The sequence below is a fragment of the Hipposideros armiger genome, unplaced genomic scaffold (genome assembly GCF_001890085.2).
Source record: "Hipposideros armiger isolate ML-2016 unplaced genomic scaffold, ASM189008v1 scaffold_126, whole genome shotgun sequence".
NCBI classification, from domain to species: Eukaryota; Metazoa; Chordata; class Mammalia; order Chiroptera; family Hipposideridae; genus Hipposideros; species Hipposideros armiger.
The window spans coordinates 280,078-297,055 of record NW_017731476.1 but is presented as its reverse complement, the minus strand read 5'-3'; the positions used below and the strand labels follow the sequence as shown (position 1 = coordinate 297,055).

Below are 16,978 nucleotides of genomic sequence, written 5' to 3'. Positions count from 1 at the left end.
TAGACCGGGCAGAAGGTTTTATAGGTACACAAGAACAAAGGAAAGGGGGAGTCAGTCAGGCAGGTCCAAGGGCTGATATCCTTCCTGGGGTCTGGTCTATTTGAAGATGATGTTCTCTCTGGACTCCGGACTTGGACTGGACCACCGAGGCCCAGGGCTTTATGTGTATTCTGGTGTCTGGGCACCTGAGGATGAAGAAATTGCTCTTTTCAGGTTAGGATTCCGTTGATTAAATTGATTAATGAGGTATGGGTAGCCTTGAGAAAGGGAACAGAGTTCTCCAGTCAATCAGGGAGGAGAGAAACAGAGAAAATAGCTGATTATCAGGGTGGATCAAACTGCAAACTAAGTTTAGTTACAGGTGGCCAGATCGTGGGCTATGTGGCGAGTTAAACTGCAAACAAGCTCAGTCTGATTACATTATCAATTTACTGAATTTCACCCTTACATGAAGATACCAAGGGTTCAGGTTGGGGGCAGTCCAGGCATTTCAGGAACTTCTGGCTCTGACCACAAGGCCAGTCCAGAGCGATGCGGGCAGGCAGTGCGATGGGATTCGGGGGCAGGACAGGCTCTTTTGAAAGCTGCACAGGATAGGAAACAGCAAGAATGCTAGAGTCTAATAAGCCTGTGAGTGAGTCCAGCTCCACGGTTCCTGGGGGGGCCTCACTCACGGATGGCTGAAGAACGACGAATGGCAGAAGGCACTTGGCCTTTATCCTTACTATTTGGATTGAAGTCCAAAGTCAAGCTGGGCACTGGAGGTGTGCCGACTGGGTCAACGGTGTGTCTCCCAAGCCGTCCAGAACTGCTGAGTCAGAGGCAGGCTGGGAAAAACTGAGGCAGAGGGGCATCCAAGTAGAGAGGTTGCTCCAGCCAGAGTCAGTGGCCCCTCCCTCCTCTTGTGTTCTCCTCAGGCCCCAGTGACTGGCAGGGCTTCTGCCTCCAACAGACACACACACGCAAACACCAGAAGATACCCTTAACTCAGACTTTTTATTGTACTCAAGTAAAAACTGCAGGGTGGGGCACAGAAAAGGAGTGGGTGGAGGGTTGGGGGTGCTGGGGGTCAGGTCTCCAGCATGTCTGTCCAGTGTTCCTGTGGAAACAAGAAGGGTGGTCCAAGGTCAAAGGCAGCCTAGGGGATGGGGTGGGGGAGGAGCTATAGCCACCTCTCACCTCTTCTAATTCCAAGTCCTCCTCTTCCTCCTCGGTGCCCAGTCGGCACAGCCAGATCAGGTCTCCCCACAGCAGTGAGTTCTTACAGCTACCAAGGAGTGCAGTTGATAGAAGATACAGTGTCAGGATCAAAAGACTCTTCCAGGTGAGGCCCTGGGAGCCAAGGCGAGGACTCAGCTGCCCTGGGCCTAGATTCGGACAACTGGGCACCATCTGCCCAGAGGGAAACCAGGCTGAGGTAGGAGGGCTGCACTCACCCAGGGCACTGGCCCTCTAGGGGCAGAAGCTGCCCTGGCTCCTCCCGTAGAAACTCCTCTGCCAGGCAGATCACGTGGGTCCTTAGGGGGCAGCCAGGGTGGGGGCAACACAAGGGGCCCTCTTCATCCTATCAGAGGTGGCAGTCCGGGAAGAGAGAAAACCGGCAGTAAGGATGTAGCTAACACTCCCAAAAAGTTTCTGTGGACCAGAAGCTGTCCTGAGGGTTTTACATAAAACAACTGTAAGGCATATAGTACCCTTATTTGCATGTTACAGATGAGGAAACTGTGGTACAGAGGAGTAAAATACTTGCCTACAGGGACCAAGCTGGCCAATTTTCTCTGAGTATTAGCAGTGATTATATAACAGCATGGCCACAGCAGCTAGACCGAGAGTTCCTTACAAGCTAAGTGATCTCACGGGGGTTGCTTAATCTCTGAATGGCGAGGACAGTCATGTGCCACATAAGCGTTTCAAAGACCAACCATGCATATAACAGAGGTGTCCCACATAGAGCCTGGGTGAGTAGCAGGCTGTACCATCTAGGTCTGTGTGAGCACACACTGATGTTCGCACCACGAAATTGCCTAAGGACACGTTTCTCAGAATGTATTCCGTCATTAAGTGGCAGATGACTGTACTCAATTTACTTACATCTGCTGAGAGCCCAGCAGAAGTCAGACCCATCATTTCAATTCCTGTATTAAATATTTATTGGCTATCTGCTCTGTACCAGACCCTGTTCTACAATAGTGAACAAGAACTGCCCCTGTGGAGTTTAATACGGGGGTGGGAGAGACTGATAATAAGACAAATAAAATACAGTTGACCCTTGAAGAAGGCGGTTTTTAACTGCACAGGCTCTCTTATACGTGGATTTTTTCCCCCCAATAAATATACAGTCGGCCCTCCGTATGCCCAGGTTTTGCATCCGTGGATTCAATCAACCCGATTGAAAACAGTTATTTTTTATCCAGGGCTGGAATCCCCAGATGTGAAGGACTGACTGTATGCATTGTTCCACTCCATTTTATATAAGGGATTCACGCGGCCGAGGGGGTGGGGGTACCAATCCCCTGCAGATATGGAGGGAGGGTTGTAGTTCACTTTTGGGGGAGTAAAGTTATACGTGGATTTTCAGTGGCGTGGAGTCCGCGCTCCTAACCCCCCATGTTGTTCAACGGTCAACCGTATATGGTATGTCAGACAATAAGTATTAAGGCTTTAAAAAAATAAAAGGAAGGCAGGGAAGTATGCAAGAACGTTGCACTTTTAGATACAGAGCCAAGGAAGACCTCACGGAGAAGAGGTGGCATTTTATCAGGACTGAGGGTCTAAGGAAGAACCTTCCGTGAAAGGGGAAGAGCCAAGACCCTGCGCAGGAGAGTCCCAGAAGCACTATTATCCCCATTTTAGAGATGGGAGCAGAGCGGCCAAAGAGTGTCCCTCAATAAACAGCTTGGTCGTTACGTCGTTTGAATTCGAGACCCACCCAGACCCGGAGACCAGGTGGAGCATCGCACCTGGAGCGCGCGCGCGCACAGCGAACAGCGGGTCTCGGCGTCCTGGTCCGGCGGGGGCTCGGTGTCACCAAAGGGATGGGCGCGGGGCCTGGAGGCCGACGCCCGAGGAGGCGGAGGCCCGAAAGCCAACGGTATGTGCGACGGAGGCGGCGGGCATAGCTCACGACGAAAGTCGGCGCGCAGCCAACGCAAGGTGAGTGGGAGGCGGACCCAGGGGGGCGCGCGCAGCATGTGGGCCAGCACGCGCAGGTGGAATGCAAAGGCTGCCTCGCCGCGCAGGCGCTGAGCCACGTGCGCCAAGCGGCGGGAGGCGTGCGGGTGCTGCCAGGCCCACTCGAACTGAGAGTAGGAGGGAGAGCTTCAGGGCCGCTCGGGGAAGGGGGCCGCCCGGGGAGGGCCCCAAGTCCCATCCCGTCTCCCCACCGACCCCATCTCCTTCCTTACCTGAAGGGCGGCCACCGCGGAAGGGAAGCCGTGAACGATGAGCACCATCTCCCTGGAGACGAGAACGAGGGCGTGGCCTGTGAGCCCCCAGTCCCACCCCGTGTCAATCCGAATCCCCTCTCGAATCGCCTCCAGCCCTGCCCAAGAGTGGAGTCCTCATAGCTGGTCTCAAGCCTCGCCCACAAGACCCTGCCCGCTTCGTTGAGGTCCGTCCCCTCACACCTGCCAGCCTCGGGCACCACCTCCAGTCACAGGGACTTGACTTCCTCCTCAGTTCCTCTCCCTTCCAAGTTCTCTTATCTTCCATCCCATCCTTGTTCACCAACCCACTGTCGCGGGATCAAGTCTACATTGTCAGACCCCTTCCTACCCAGCCCCATGTCTGAGTCCCGAGCCCGATTCTCTCAGGGCTCCTCCTCCCCGTCAGGCTCCTCCTCCCCTGAGATAGGCCCGCCCACGTCACTAGCCGGGCCCGCCCACTGTCACTGGCCCGGCCCTGCTCATTGTTTGGTCTCTCCCACGCCGGGCCCCGCCTCCTCCATGAAGCCAGCCTCCTAACCGTGACCCGCGCCCTCTTACCAGGGCCCGCGCCCGCTGGTCCTCCAAGCCCCGCCCTTTTTGCGGCCCCGGTTGTGCTGCAGAGCCCGACGAGCAGGGTTGACGGTGAACCCCACGTAGACGCGGCCCTGGTACCGAGGGTTCAGGCAATAAAGCAGGTACACGCCGAAGAAGCGCCAGAGCCTCGCCGAGTCCCCCACGGGGCCCATCGGAACCGGCGGGTTGATTGCTGTGGCCTCTGATCTCGGGGAGGGCTGGTTGCCAAGGCCGCAAGATGCTCGTCTAGGAAAAAGCGCTTCGGGGCGATCCGAGGTACCTTAGGGTCCACGGCAAGGCGGGTTCCTGCACCCTCTCCTGGCTGGACCTAGGGTTTCCAAACCGGCCCCCAATACCCAGGCTGTTGTGTAGGTGGCGGGCACCCCTTAGCCTCGTTTCGGGCCAATTCCGTCCTCATGCGGACTCTGATTGGCTGACTGACGCTGAAACCCAGGACGGTTGGAAAGCTGGGCTTGCGTGAGGGCGGAAGTGCTGGGTTCACGGACGCCTTAGTAAGGGCGGAAGTTGAGGCCTCGGCGGAAGTGGTACCGGTAAGGGTGGAAGTAGTGTGAGCCGGATCCGAGCGGGGTTCTGTGCCCTCTGGGCTGCCACCCGCCCTGGGCTCCCGCCATGGAACTCAGCGCCGAGTACCTGCGGGAGAAGCTGCAGCGGGACCTGGAGGCAGAGCACGTGGTGAGTTGAGCGGCCTGGATCTGCCCAACGAGGGGAAAAAGGCTCTTGGAGGGCGGTTTGGTACCATGCATACCATTCTGCTCTTTAGGAAGTGGAGGACACGACTCCCAACCGTTGCGCGTCCAGCTTCCGAGTCCTGGTGGTGTCGGCCAAGTTCGAGGGGAAGCCGCTCCTTCAGAGACACCGGTGAGGCCCGGGGAACACCTCGTTCAGTGCGGTCCCAGCTCCGGCACCACAACCCCGGCCACTACCCCAACCTAACTTCCTTACCCCCGCCCATGCGGCCCGGCACCGTGAATCACAACCCCCAGGATCACGCCTTTCCGGCCCCTGCGTCGAGTATTGACACTTAGGCCCGCCACCTCTCTTGTTCCCAGGTCTCGGGGACTGCAACCTGGGGGACACCTTCGGTCTTCTGGGTCACTCTACTTGGGGGACTGTGACTCAGGCACAGACCTGCCCTTTCCTAACTCCACCTTTTCCCCCAGGCTGGTGAACACGTGCCTAGCAGAAGAGCTCCCGCACATCCATGCCTTTGAGCAGAAAACCCTGACCCCAGAGCAGTGGGCCCATGAGCGGCAGAAATAAGGGACCTGGACCTGCACCGCCATTAAATTATGAATCAGGGCCGGCTTCTGTGTTGGTGTGTTGTGTGTGGGAGAGTGGGAGGGGCGCTGAGGCTGTGAGGTCCTGGCTTCTCCCTGCCCCACCGCTCTCCATTGGTTTACTTTGGGCACATCTGTCTTCACCTAAAGGCTTCTTTGTCCCCAGTTATAAAATGAAAGTTCAATCCTTAAAGCCCCTTTTGGCGTGGGCTTCACAGGCCTTTTCTCTAATTCTTGGTAAACCCCTAGGGGGACTGCTGCTACCTAACCAACCCACCCATTTATTGACCATTGCTGGGGGTTCCTGCCCTATGCCAGCCTTCAAGACGCACAGATGAGAAAGTGCTTGGGTTTCAGGGTCCTAGCCAATTTAACAAACCTTTTCCTCTTCCCAACATCACCCCGATGTCAGAAGCACTTCCCCTGCAGGTTCCCCAGCCTCAGGGACATGGTACCCCAGCAGGGGGCCCCCAAACAGCTGGATTGCTGATATTTGTTGGCCCACTGGAGAAGGTCCAATGACGTTTTAGCCCTGAGCTTAATGTGGCCACAGATGCCCCTGGGGAGACCAGGAGGTTTTCAGGAATGAAGGTGTGGGGAGGGGATAGGGATAAAGCAGGAAAGCAAGGCTGACCTGAACCACAAAGTCAAAATAGGTGATACCTCTAGTATCAGCTTAAACACAGGTGCTAGGGTTGCTAAGGCCTTGCACAGGTGAGGTCCCTGAGACCAGTTGTGGCCAGAGCTCTTAGGGAGTATGAAATTGCAGTTTTCAACCATCCCACCCACCTTGTTCCCGGTGTTTGTAAGGCGAGTCTCTTGGCCCCTAAATTACCTCACCCACCCACCCCCATCCCTCTTATTTCTGTCAGGGAGAATGGATTGGTACAGCTGGAAGTCATGGTGGTGACAGGCTAACCCTTCTGGGTTCCAGGGATCCTTTCCCGAACTTCCAATTCTCCTGGGCCAGAAGAGTTAGTGACAGTCTATTCAGAAGGGCCCCAAAGGGCCCATCCCCATTGTGCAGGAGAGGTTCAGAGAAGGAAACACCTGTCACAGGCCCAGGCCCCAGATTTTCTGATTCTCTTTCCCAAGCCCCTGATTGGACCCACCCACAGCATCACAGCTGTGATGGCATCCCTCAGTGTATATAGATGGGAGCTGAGGTCTGGAAAGAAGTCACCTGCCCAGGGTCACATGGCTTGTGTAGAGGGTGAGATCCAAATGGACAGACAGGGATGTTCTCTTAGCCGACTCACAGCTTTACCCAGGTGGTTTTCTCTGGCATGCTGAAGAGGGAGGAAGCGGGCAGCAAGTGGGGCATTCGGGCATTGCTATGGTCCTTGTGTGGTGTGAGCCAAGCCCTGCTGAGGCCAGGACACCCATCCCTAATCGCCCTGTCTCCCAACTTGGGGTAACTCGCCAAGCTGGACATGAGAAACCCATTTCCAAGCCCCCACTTGATAGGGCCTGACAGATCTATTCAGGTCCCTCTCTCAGAAGCCAGGCCCAGGTGGAACCCACAGTAAGAGCCTGAAAGGCAGCAGCTCTGCAGGGAAAGCTCTGAAATAGAAGGGGAGACTTAGGTCAACCCAGGATCTGTCTTTCAGCAAGCCTGTTCTGTGCCTCAATTTCCTCACCTGTAAACTAGGGTTGGTCTTGCAAAAGGACCCCTTATTTTGATCCCTGGGGCCTACAATTTGAAAAAACGTTAAGTGCCAGTTGTTTCATTTTCCACCAAACAACAGTGTCAGTAGTTAATGCAACCTGATGGCGGTTGACTAGAACAGGCAGATTTGGGAAACGAAATGATTCAGGCCCCAGGCTAGGGCCTTAATTAGCTCAGAACTGCTGGGTGGAACCCAGGAGGCCCCCAGCCCACCCCGCATGGATGGCTCCCACGCATTTGTGGACTAGGGCATTCAGAGGCATCCCCAGCCCCTGCCCTGGGTCAGTCCCATCAAGGCCACTGAGGAGAAAGCTCAAGGGCAGGGCAGTTCAGCAGACCCGGCATTCAGGTAACCCATCATCAGTCTGAGAGGTACCAGAAAATAAAGCCATTTTATTATTTTATCTGCCATTGTGGCCTGAGGAGAGGAAGTGGGAATGGAAGGGAGGAAGATGATGCTGTGGGCCCCAGCCGAAGGCCCCGGGGTCCTCTACTTGGCCTGGACTGTGTCCTCCAGCCTTTCCAAGCGCTTCTGTAGCTCCTGCACCTTGGCTTGGAGTTTCCTCATCTCCTCTTCCAGCCGGGATAAGGCATCCTGGGGGACCCGGCACTGCGTTAGGCCAAGCTCCACCCTGTGCTCCCCTTATCCTGGCACCCACTAAGCCCCCTCCTGGGACTCCCAGGGCTTGCACCCTTCTGTCTCAGCCAGCTGCTGCCCAGAGAGCTGCAGGCCTGTTAAGCCTGGAACTCGATTTCTGAGGCCTCAGGGTTACCCACTCCCAGCCCCGCCCCCCATAGGTTTGGGCTACCGCCAACACCAGCCATCTTCCCCGGGTCAGCGACCACATCAATAGCCCCTGCCTACCCCGTGTTCCCGGCCTGATTCCCAGACTCCCATCCACCTCTCACCGAGCTGGGAGTGCCACTGGCCTCTGGTGCTGTCCTCCTACGGCTGGTGTCCAGGCCCCGGTTGACCCTCAGCTCCCGGCTCTTCGGGGGCACGTAGCCATCCTTGAGGGAAATGAGGAGGGGCCCAGCATCCCGACCCCCCAGCCACTCCTCAGCAGTGAGGGCAGCATCAGGCCCTGCAGTGGGCGGGTACAGGTCCTCTTGGAACAGGTCCGACTGTGGGCAAGACCAAGGCTGGTTAAGAGAGTGCTGAGGCCACACCACCACCCTGCAGCTTTGAGCTCAGGGCCCTGCCCAGAGTCCCAGGACAGATGTGGGAGCATCACCTTTCTAGGCACTGTCATGGCAATAGGCTCGCATCTCCGCTCGTGCAGCTTGTAGAATCTGTGGGAACAGAAAGGTGAGCAGGGCCCGTAGCATAGGCGGGCCAAGACTGAAGGTCAGCAGTGTCGGTGAGGAGAATGCCCGGGGCAGGGGCAGGGGTCAGTCACCTGGCAATCTCACACTTGTTCACCTCCAGGCCGCGTTTGGGCATGTAACCCATGCCACGCTGGGACTCCTTAGAGCTGAACATGGAGAGATAGTGCAGGAATGGGGCCTCGGAAGTGATTTCAAAGTACCGGATAGAGCTGTCACCCTGCAGGTGGCCCAGCAAGGAGAGATCAACACGGGTGCCTCCAGCCGTGATCCTTTCCCAGCCCCCTCCCCGGACACCCTGCCCACTGCGCCACCTTGCCACAGAGGTAGACAATGTTGGTGTCAGGGTCAAAGAAGGGCAGCAGGACACCGCTGCTCATGTCCAGCTCCTGCAGGGACAGCGGCTCCTCCAGGTGCTTCTGTAGGGACAGGTGGGAGGTAAAGATGAGCTGGGCCACATCCAGCAGTGGGGTGGAGCGCTTCACTGGGCAGTGTCCCAGGGTGGGGGACACCTTCACAAACCAACCAGTGGGACCCCCATCTCATGGTGGGTAAACAGGCCACGGACATTCGGCCAGGCAGGTGGCAAGGCAGGGACTAGGCCTCCAAGCTGATTCTCAGCTCCCTGCCCCGCTCACCATGTCCCACAGCGCCACCTGCCGCTCACTCATGCGGCTGAAGCCCGTGGTCAGGATCTTTCCATCGGATACAAACACAGCACGCACAGGCCGGGTCCCCTCGTGGGGACGGTCCTTCTCCTGGAAGGAAAGGGAAGCGATTGGCCAGGCACCCCACTCACAGCCTGAGAGCCAGACCCCAGCCCGGTGGGGCGGGGCAAGAGAGGGCAGCTTCTAGGGGCCTGGTGGGTGGTGGGGACCAGGGGTGAAGGTCCCAGGGTCAAGGGTCAAGGTCATAGTTCACAGCAACTCACAGCTACAATAGTGCCTTTGCGGGGCTCGATGACGCGCACGCGCTTGTCACGGCAGGAGGTGCAGATGAGGGCACCGTCCCGGCTCCAGTCCACGCTGTAGATTGTGTCCGGGTGCACGTCGGTACCCAGTGTCAGCACGGCAGCGCCAGTGCCCACGTCCCACACCAGGATCACGTTGTCACAACCTGGGTGATGCCCCCAGTGTCAGAAAAGCCATAAGCCTGCCCCTCACTGTCAGGTAACCAGCCCGCCCCTCCCCTCCCCCACCCCCCAGGCACCTGCACTGAGCAGCACATTCTGGGCTGTGGGGTGCCAGACCACGATGCCCACGCGCTTGGTGTGACCCTCCAGGGTGACGACAGGCTCCCGCAGGGGCAGTGTCAGGCCCCCATCAGGGATCTCCCACACCTGCAGAGAAGGGGCGAGTGAGTCTGGGGGCTCCAAATGGTGTCAGATCCTGTCCTGGAACCCCCTCCCTGCCTCTGTGTCCCCACCACCACTCACCATAACTGTGCAATCCTCGGAGCCACTGGCAATGACATTGTCATTGTGTGGGCACCAGGCGATGTCCAGCACGGGGGCTGTGTGGCCACACACCATGGGCACATTCTTGTCCACACGGCCAGTCTACAGGGCACAGAAGGGCCCCTGAGGAAGGGGCTTCTGCCCTCCAAAGCAAATCCAACACCCCTCCACCCTTCCACCCCCCACTCCACCCCCCCTCACGCACACATCCCTCCAGAGAGGAAGGCTGCAGGATCCCTGGGGGGCGGAGCAGGGCCTAGGGTGGGAAGGTTTGGTTCCCTCTGTGCCCGAGGCCAGAGCTGTGAGGGAAACTCGGGAGGGCTGGCCACAACAGCTGGGGGTGCTCATCCTAGTCCTGCCTCAGACCCTGGCCACTCTCCTGCCACCTCTACCTGTTTCTCATTCGTGCCCTGGGGGCCCACATTCCTACCCCGGATCTCCTGAGTGAGACTTCCTTGGCACCTAGACTGAGGCCCTGCACTGGGGACAGGCAGGGGTGGGGAGTCCATTATATTGGGGTTAGGATTCCTCAGGGAAGTGTGTGTGTGAAGGGGGAGGGGAGACGGCTGTGGGCATGGGTCCTTCCAAAAGGAGAGGGACCAAGGAAGTCTGTCCAAATTGGCCCCCAGGCAGGAGCAGAGGTTTTGAAATGGCCACTTCCGGGGACAGCTGCTGCAGAAGGGCTTCCTGCATGAAGAAGCCCTGCTCTCAACCCAACAACCACTTCCTCTTTTCTTTGCTTCCATCAGCCCTTTTAAGGTAACAACTTAGGGCCCATCTCCCTTTCCTGTCTCACCCAAGACAACAGGAGTGTGCCGGGGGGTGGGGGTCAGCAGGCAGCAGGAGGCAGGGGGCATGGGGGCAGGGTCAGAAGAAGGGCAGGGTTGGGGCAGGGGAGAGGGCCTCTTACCTCATCCCTGCCTGTGAGCTGGGGGCCAAAGCTTGCTGGGTTCACAAGGCTCTGACAGGCCCAGACCTGGAGTCCCTCCCAACCCTGAGAGCACCGCTGGGGCTGCCCCAGACCCCCAACCCAGCCCTCTGTGCTCCAGAGGGGAGAAAGTCCCAGGCTGAAACTGGAAAGAGCCCGGGGTCTCAGGACTCACTGTGTGAGCCTTCTCGTGTCATCTCCCCTCTGAGCTTCAGTTTCCATATAACTGGAGAAAGCGGAAGGCTCATCTGATTCAGCTCAGTTTTACAGGTGACAACACTGTGGGCCCAGGAAGGCTTGGGACTTTCACCTAATCAGGACCCCATGGGAGCCATTGGATGGCTAGAGGCCCCCTTAGGTGGAGGGCTGCTGCTCCCAGAGGCTCACCTTGCCCAGGGGCAGCACCAGGAAGGCCCCTCCCCCGCTGGCCTCACAGATCAGGGCCACGAACTTGGGGTTGACAGCGCAGAAGCCACTGTCCCAGGTGGTCTGGGAGACTCGCACATCCTCATAGCACTGGTCGGCCTTGGCTGGCTGTCCAAACACATGGCGGAACTTGCTGGAACGGACCACCTGCCGGCTCATCCTGGGGGGGGGGGAGCACGCGGGTTGAGAACTTCTCTCCCTTCAGGTCAACTCTGACCTTACAGTGGTCCCATCTCCCCAGGACACCCCTCTGCCTGGAGCTCAAGGTCTCAGCTGAGCTCCCCAGCATCCTAGGCCAGGGCTCCTGCCCCTCACTCTCCTCTCGGCTTTCCCAGCCCTTCTCATCTGCAAGGCCCATCTTCTCCACAGCCCCTCAGGCCTCGCTTCTGCGCCCAGGGCCTCTACAGCCTTTCTCCCTGATGGGTCACGCTCTGGTGCTTAAGCGCAGACAGTGTGGAGGGGGGGAACCTCGCATCTGTGTCCTGACCTCATGACCCTCATACCCACATGGGGAACCTCCTCAGGCAGGGGCATGGCTGGCCTCCCTGGCCGCCTGGCACAGGGCTGGATGCCCAGAGGGAAGTGGCGCCTGGGCCTGCCCAGGAGGCACATCCTCGGCAGATCCCTCAGTTGGTCTCTGGGCACGGCAAACAGGCAGATGGCTCAGGCGGATGGCTCCGGTCTGGTTTCCCCTCCTCCCCACTCCTCTGCCTCTAGCCTCCACGTAAGCAGGTGCCCTAAGTGCCATCTCCACCCCCACTGGAACTCTACACAGGAAGGGAGAGGTGGGAGCTGGCTTCTCTGAGGTCCAGCTAGGATGGTCTCCCCCACTGGCTGGGCAGAGAGCAAGCAAAGATGAGGGGCCTGCCTCTGGCTCCCAGGCACCAGCACTGGGGTGCCCGGGGAGTGTAGGAGGCCATGCTGCCTGCTGGGAGGGCACTCTGCCCAGGGCCTCTACTCCATCTCCCCAGCTTCACCCAGTTGCCCTGCTGTAGGGCCTGGCCCTTCTCACGGGGGCCTCGGGCCCCACTGGTCTACGCTGTGAGTCTCCAGGAGGCTTCGGTGAGAAGCGTGTGACTGTGGGAGGGGAAGCGGTCTGGGGGCAGGGGATCAATCCCAGGTGAGAAGCCTGGGTCTGGGGTGCGGGGAGCCCCAAACTGGAGGGTGGGGGACAGGAAGCCATCGCCCCACCCTGCCTCCTCCCCCACCGCAGGTACCAGGCCCGGAAACCACGGAAAGGGGAACTTAGTCTTTTCTTGTTTTGCTCTCAACCCCTTCCTGTCTCCAAGCTCAGGGCAGCTGCTCGCCTCACCCCACCCTACCCCCACCCCTACCCCAAAGACTCCCCTTCTGGGGCTAGTCAGGGCCAGCATGGGTCCTGATCCCAGGCTCCCCCACCTCCATCTTGGCTGCTGGGGCTCCTTACCTTCGCCTCTTCTCGGTGCTCTCGGACACACAGATGGGCCCTCCCACGTGCACCCACACCCTCCTGCGAGTCCCCTCCACGCAGGGCGTGTACGGGCTCTGTCCTTATCTCAGCACCAGCCCGCTCTGACAGTCTGTCCTCCCCCAAAGCCAGCTTCTGCCAAGCTCACGCCTGCCCCACAGGTGGCCCGGGGCAGCGATGCTGTGTCCCTTCCCCGGGGACCCTAGGCTTACCTGCTGCTGAGACCTCCAAATGGAGGAGGGAGAGGCGGAGGAGGAAGGCGCAGGAGGAACCGGAGGCTGCCCGCTGAGGATGCTCTTGTCAAGACAATGAATGAGAAGCAGCGGCCGCCCACCTCCTTAGGGGTGGCAGCGCCCCTTTGGGCGGAGCTCTTAAAGGAGAGAGCCCTTCCCTCCGCTGAGGCGCCGCCTCGCCCCACCAGCCGGCAGCGTCCTTCCCCCGCCCAGAAGCTCAGCGCCCGACGCTGCCAATTAGGAACCAAAACAGATGCTGCTGGCCAGTCGCTGACAATCGAATCTGCACTTTTTAATGTCAAAATGCAAACATACCTGGTTCCTTCTTCGCTCCGTCCGTCCACTCCCACCCAGCCTACACGCCATCCTTTCCCTGGCATCAGCCCATCGGGCCTTCCTACAGCCCCCACGACCACCCCAGCTAGGGCTGCCTTCTCTCCCCGCTACAGACAGAGAGCAGAGCCTAGGACTGGGAGAGCAGGAGGAAGAGCTCTGCGCCCATTTGCACCCCAGAGACCCGGGGGTTTGTCCAGGCTTCTGCATTGATTGACAAATGCGTGGCCTGGGGAGTCACTTAACCTCTCCGGTCTCATGTCTTCATCTAGGAACACCTTGCCCTACTTGCCTCATGCCCAACGAGTAAAATAATTGGCAGAGGGTTTGTGCAGGGGCTGCGGAGGGGAATGAGTCAGGTCCGTGCCCCCAGGGAGCGCTCAGCCTCCTGGAATAAGAGGCGCAGGGCCACAAGCCCGGATCTGAGGTTCAGAAGGAGGAACTCGTGCAGACTTTGGATTTAGAGACGGGTTCCTGGAGGCAGCAAAGCAGAGGGCAAGAATCAGAGTGCTTTATGAGTTTGACCCCTGGCTGTCACACCTACTGAGTGACCTTGGGCAGGGCACTTGACCTCTCGCAGCCTCCGTTTCTGCCTCTGTAACAGTCATACCTACCTCATAAGATAGGGGGAAAGGAAAGTCTGATGCACCTCATCTGGAGTATAGGAAGTGCTTAATAAATGTTACCTCTTGTCATTATTACTGTTTACAGAGTATTTGGGCTGGAGCTTGGAAGGATGAGAAAAAGCCAACAGGCCTGGCTAGAGAAGGTCTTGTGGGCTAAGGGCACAGCCTGAGCTGTAACATGCTTTTTCCAGGAACTGTTCCAAATCCTACCTCCACCACGGACCGGCTGAGTGATGTTGGGCAAGAGGTCTAACCTCTCTGAACCTCAGTTTCTTCATCTGTACATGAGGGGTAAGCACGATTTGTCCTGCCCACCTCCCAAAGCTGTGAGGCTCAAATGAGACAATGCATGTGAAAGTGTTCAGATTGTTCTGTTGTAAAAACCAATGGGTGTGTTGTGCCTGAGAGCCTGCTACTGGGCTGGACTGGACAGAGCTGGGCAGGGATGTGATGTACAGTCTCCAGCTGCAGTGATAAGAATAACAGCCGGCGTTTACTGAGTGCCTACTGTGTGCCGGACTAAACACTAAACACTAAAAATATGCTACACTCATTCAACCCTCACATCACCCCCAAGAGCAGATGCCAGAGAGAAACTGAGGCACACACCTCCTTCAGTCCTGGCACACCTCATTTCCCAGCAGAGGACAGCTCATTGGTAAGGGACCTGAAAACCATGCCCACAAGATCAATGATCCTGAAAGGCCTGGAGAGGGAAAGGGTCTAGGAGCATGGAGTTGGTCTGCAGCGTGGATGGGAGCAGACAGGTAGGGGGCTGCAGGGGCCACATGCAAGGCCTGAGGTGGAAGCGATGGAGAAGCGATGTCCCCTGACCAAGAGAGTGAGAGTTAGTTCAGTGGTGGGTGGGGGCGGCCTTGCCACAGGGTTCTCCATCTGTTTAAGAAGGGGCTCACGCCTTCCAGTGAGGTGTGTGGGAGGGTGTTCCTGCAGGGTGCTGATTCCCAACATCTTACCATCCCCTTTTTCTTTTTAAAAGAAATTTTATTGGGGAACAGTGTATTTTTCCAGGACCCATCAGCTCCACGTCAAGTAGTTGTCTTCAATCTAGTTGTAGGGGGCGCAGCTCCTTGACCCATGTGGGAATTGAACTGGCAACCTTGATGTTATGAGGCTGTGCTCTAACCACCTGTGCTACCCGGCCACTCCCTTACCATCCCCTCTTTACTGGAACCGCCTCTGGATTTTCCTCTGGGAGACCAAACTTTCCTCACTGGCAATCCCTGAGGTCCAAGAGGCGGTCCAGGGGGTAGGCACGCGGCCCACACTTCCCCAGTCAGAGCATCCTTTTTAGGTTGGTTCAGGGAATGGGAATTTGACTTGTGTCTACATAATGAGAAGCCGACTTATTGGAGCTGCTGGGAAAAAGAAGCCCCTTTTTCCACTGGGGGTGAGTAAGCTGATAGGCTGTAAGCCCAGCACTAGCAATGACCACGTTGTCACCATGCAGGAAAAGGTGGCCAGAACGAACTCACACAGAGGGCTGCAGAGGTGAGATATGAAGACACACATATTTATGACATCATTTGAGTATCTGGATGAAGCTGTCTGAACCCCTTCACCTTTCTGTGACGTAAGGCATAAATAAGCTCCTTTTTCTCCATAAGACAGTAAGTTTGAGCTGGATTTCTGGCACTGGCAACTGAAAAAGTTCGGACTGGTACGCCCACCATGGAGGGAGGCTGGACCAGGGGCCCCTCCCAAGTGCCAGATTCATACAGTAACAAGGGATTGAATCTGAACAAGGGATAAAGCCCATCTCCTTAGCAAGGTCACAAGACCTTCTCTGGTCTGTCCCACCCTAAAGAGGCTGCAGAGAATGATGGAGTCAGGCAGACCTGGACAACCATAGCTTCTCCATCTCCTGTCACCTGGCCTAATGCCGTTTCTTTACCTTATGAGGTCCCCAGCTCTGCTGCCTTTCTAAGGGGTGTACCCATCACTGGACTTCAACAGTTATCAACACATGGCTAGTATTGATTCATTTCTTCTTCCACGTTATTTTCTTGGAATCTATCAAATCCCAGACAGCATAGCATTTCAACTTAAATACTTCGGTATTTACCTCTAACAGATAAAGACTTTTTAAAAACACTTTAGAGGGATGTGAGGGCGATCTGGCTGTGACATCTGTCACCCCATTGATCGCCAGGGTTGATTCAGCTGATCTGGCTGGCTAGGCGGGTGTCCCCTTCCTCCCTCAGCGCTCCATGTGCGTCCCTCCCGAAGCTGCGCGCTTGGTCGAAGAGGAGAGGACCTTCCCCGATAGAGGAGAGGACCGTTCTTCAGTCAAGGGTATACGAGTAGCTGCGCTCCCCTGCTAGAACCTCCAAACAAGCTCTCAAGGTCCATTTGTAGGAGAACGTAGGGTAGTCAAGCTTCCAAGACTCCAGACACATCCAAATGAGGCACTGCATGTGGCAGTCTGCCTTTCTAGAAAAAAAACACACTTTAGAGTTTTTAATACAATTGCATTAACTTGATAGATTAATTTGGGAAGAATATTAAGACTTCCATCCATAGGTGTAGTTTATTTCTCTATATGTTTATATGTTCTTTAATATAATTTTATAATTTTCTCTGTAAAGTTGTTGTATAATATTAGATTATTTTCCCCATAGGCATATTAAAGTTTTGTGATGATTTTGAATGAATGGATTCTTTTCATTCTAGTTGTAACCTCATTTTATTTCCTTTTAAAAATCAACTTTATTTCCATACAATAAAATACATCTTTATTTCCATAAAATATAACACACTCATTTTAAGTCCGTGGTTCAATTAGTTTTGACAAATGTTTATATATCCATGTAGTTACCACCATACTCAAGATATGAAATACTTCTAAAAAGTTCCCTCATACTCTTCTACAATTAGTTCCCACCCTCAGCCCCAGGCAATGATTGATCTGCTTTCTGTCAGTATAGATTCGTTTTTCCTGGTCTAGAGTGTTCCATACAAATGAAATTCTACATAATATGTCTGGCTCTTTTCATTCAGCATGGTTTTTTTAAAGATGTTTATTGGGGAATTGGGGGGGATGGGAACAGTGCTGGGGAATTGAGGGAAGGGGAACAGACAAGTTGCTGTCCTTTTTGTTCTTCAGTCTAGTTGTGGAGAACGTTGCTTCACTGGCCCAAGTTGGCACCATCATTGTACTCTTCCCGGGCGAGGCAGATCAGTCGCCGGCTTCTGGACGGCCGCTCACTGCGGCTGCTGG

At 56.3% G+C, this 16,978-nt stretch overlaps 3 protein-coding genes across 5 annotated transcripts; 1 reads left to right on the top strand and 2 right to left on the bottom strand.

The window, feature by feature from the left end:
• Positions 1-410: 410 nt before the first annotated feature.
• Positions 411-4,188, bottom strand: SLX1A (structure-specific endonuclease subunit SLX1A). 3 transcript variants are annotated; one of them, XM_019648393.1, is made up of 6 exons: positions 3,984-4,188; positions 3,405-3,456; positions 2,961-3,299; positions 1,437-1,564; positions 1,180-1,267; positions 411-1,099 (listed from the first exon to the last, which is right to left on the bottom strand). In XM_019648393.1, exons 1-6 carry the CDS (start codon positions 4,169-4,171, stop codon positions 1,070-1,072), a joined length of 825 nt encoding a protein of 274 aa, XP_019503938.1. In that variant the 5' UTR covers positions 4,172-4,188; the 3' UTR covers positions 411-1,069. The 3 variants fall into 3 exon arrangements, with proteins under 3 accessions (XP_019503938.1, XP_019503940.1, XP_019503939.1); XM_019648395.1 differs by lacking the exon at positions 2,961-3,299; XM_019648394.1 differs by lacking the exon at positions 411-1,099 and having other exon boundaries at positions 1,180-1,332.
• Positions 4,189-4,602: 414 nt separating this feature from the next.
• On the top strand, positions 4,603-5,324 carry BOLA2B (bolA family member 2B). Its single transcript, XM_019648396.1, has 3 exons — positions 4,603-4,691; positions 4,780-4,877; positions 5,180-5,324. The coding sequence occupies exons 1-3, from the start codon at positions 4,629-4,631 to the stop codon at positions 5,277-5,279; spliced, it is 261 nt and encodes an 86-aa protein (XP_019503941.1). The 5' UTR covers positions 4,603-4,628; the 3' UTR covers positions 5,280-5,324.
• Positions 5,325-7,331: 2,007 nt separating this feature from the next.
• CORO1A (coronin 1A) lies at positions 7,332-12,911 on the bottom strand. The gene is made up of 11 exons (XM_019648406.1): positions 12,761-12,911; positions 11,063-11,261; positions 9,727-9,849; positions 9,501-9,630; positions 9,223-9,407; positions 8,930-9,049; positions 8,606-8,710; positions 8,366-8,511; positions 8,201-8,258; positions 7,875-8,090; positions 7,332-7,560 (listed from the first exon to the last, which is right to left on the bottom strand). Exons 2-11 carry the CDS (start codon positions 11,258-11,260, stop codon positions 7,456-7,458), a joined length of 1,386 nt encoding a protein of 461 aa, XP_019503951.1. The 5' UTR covers position 11,261; positions 12,761-12,911; the 3' UTR covers positions 7,332-7,455.
• Between the last annotated feature and the right edge of the window lie 4,067 nt (positions 12,912-16,978).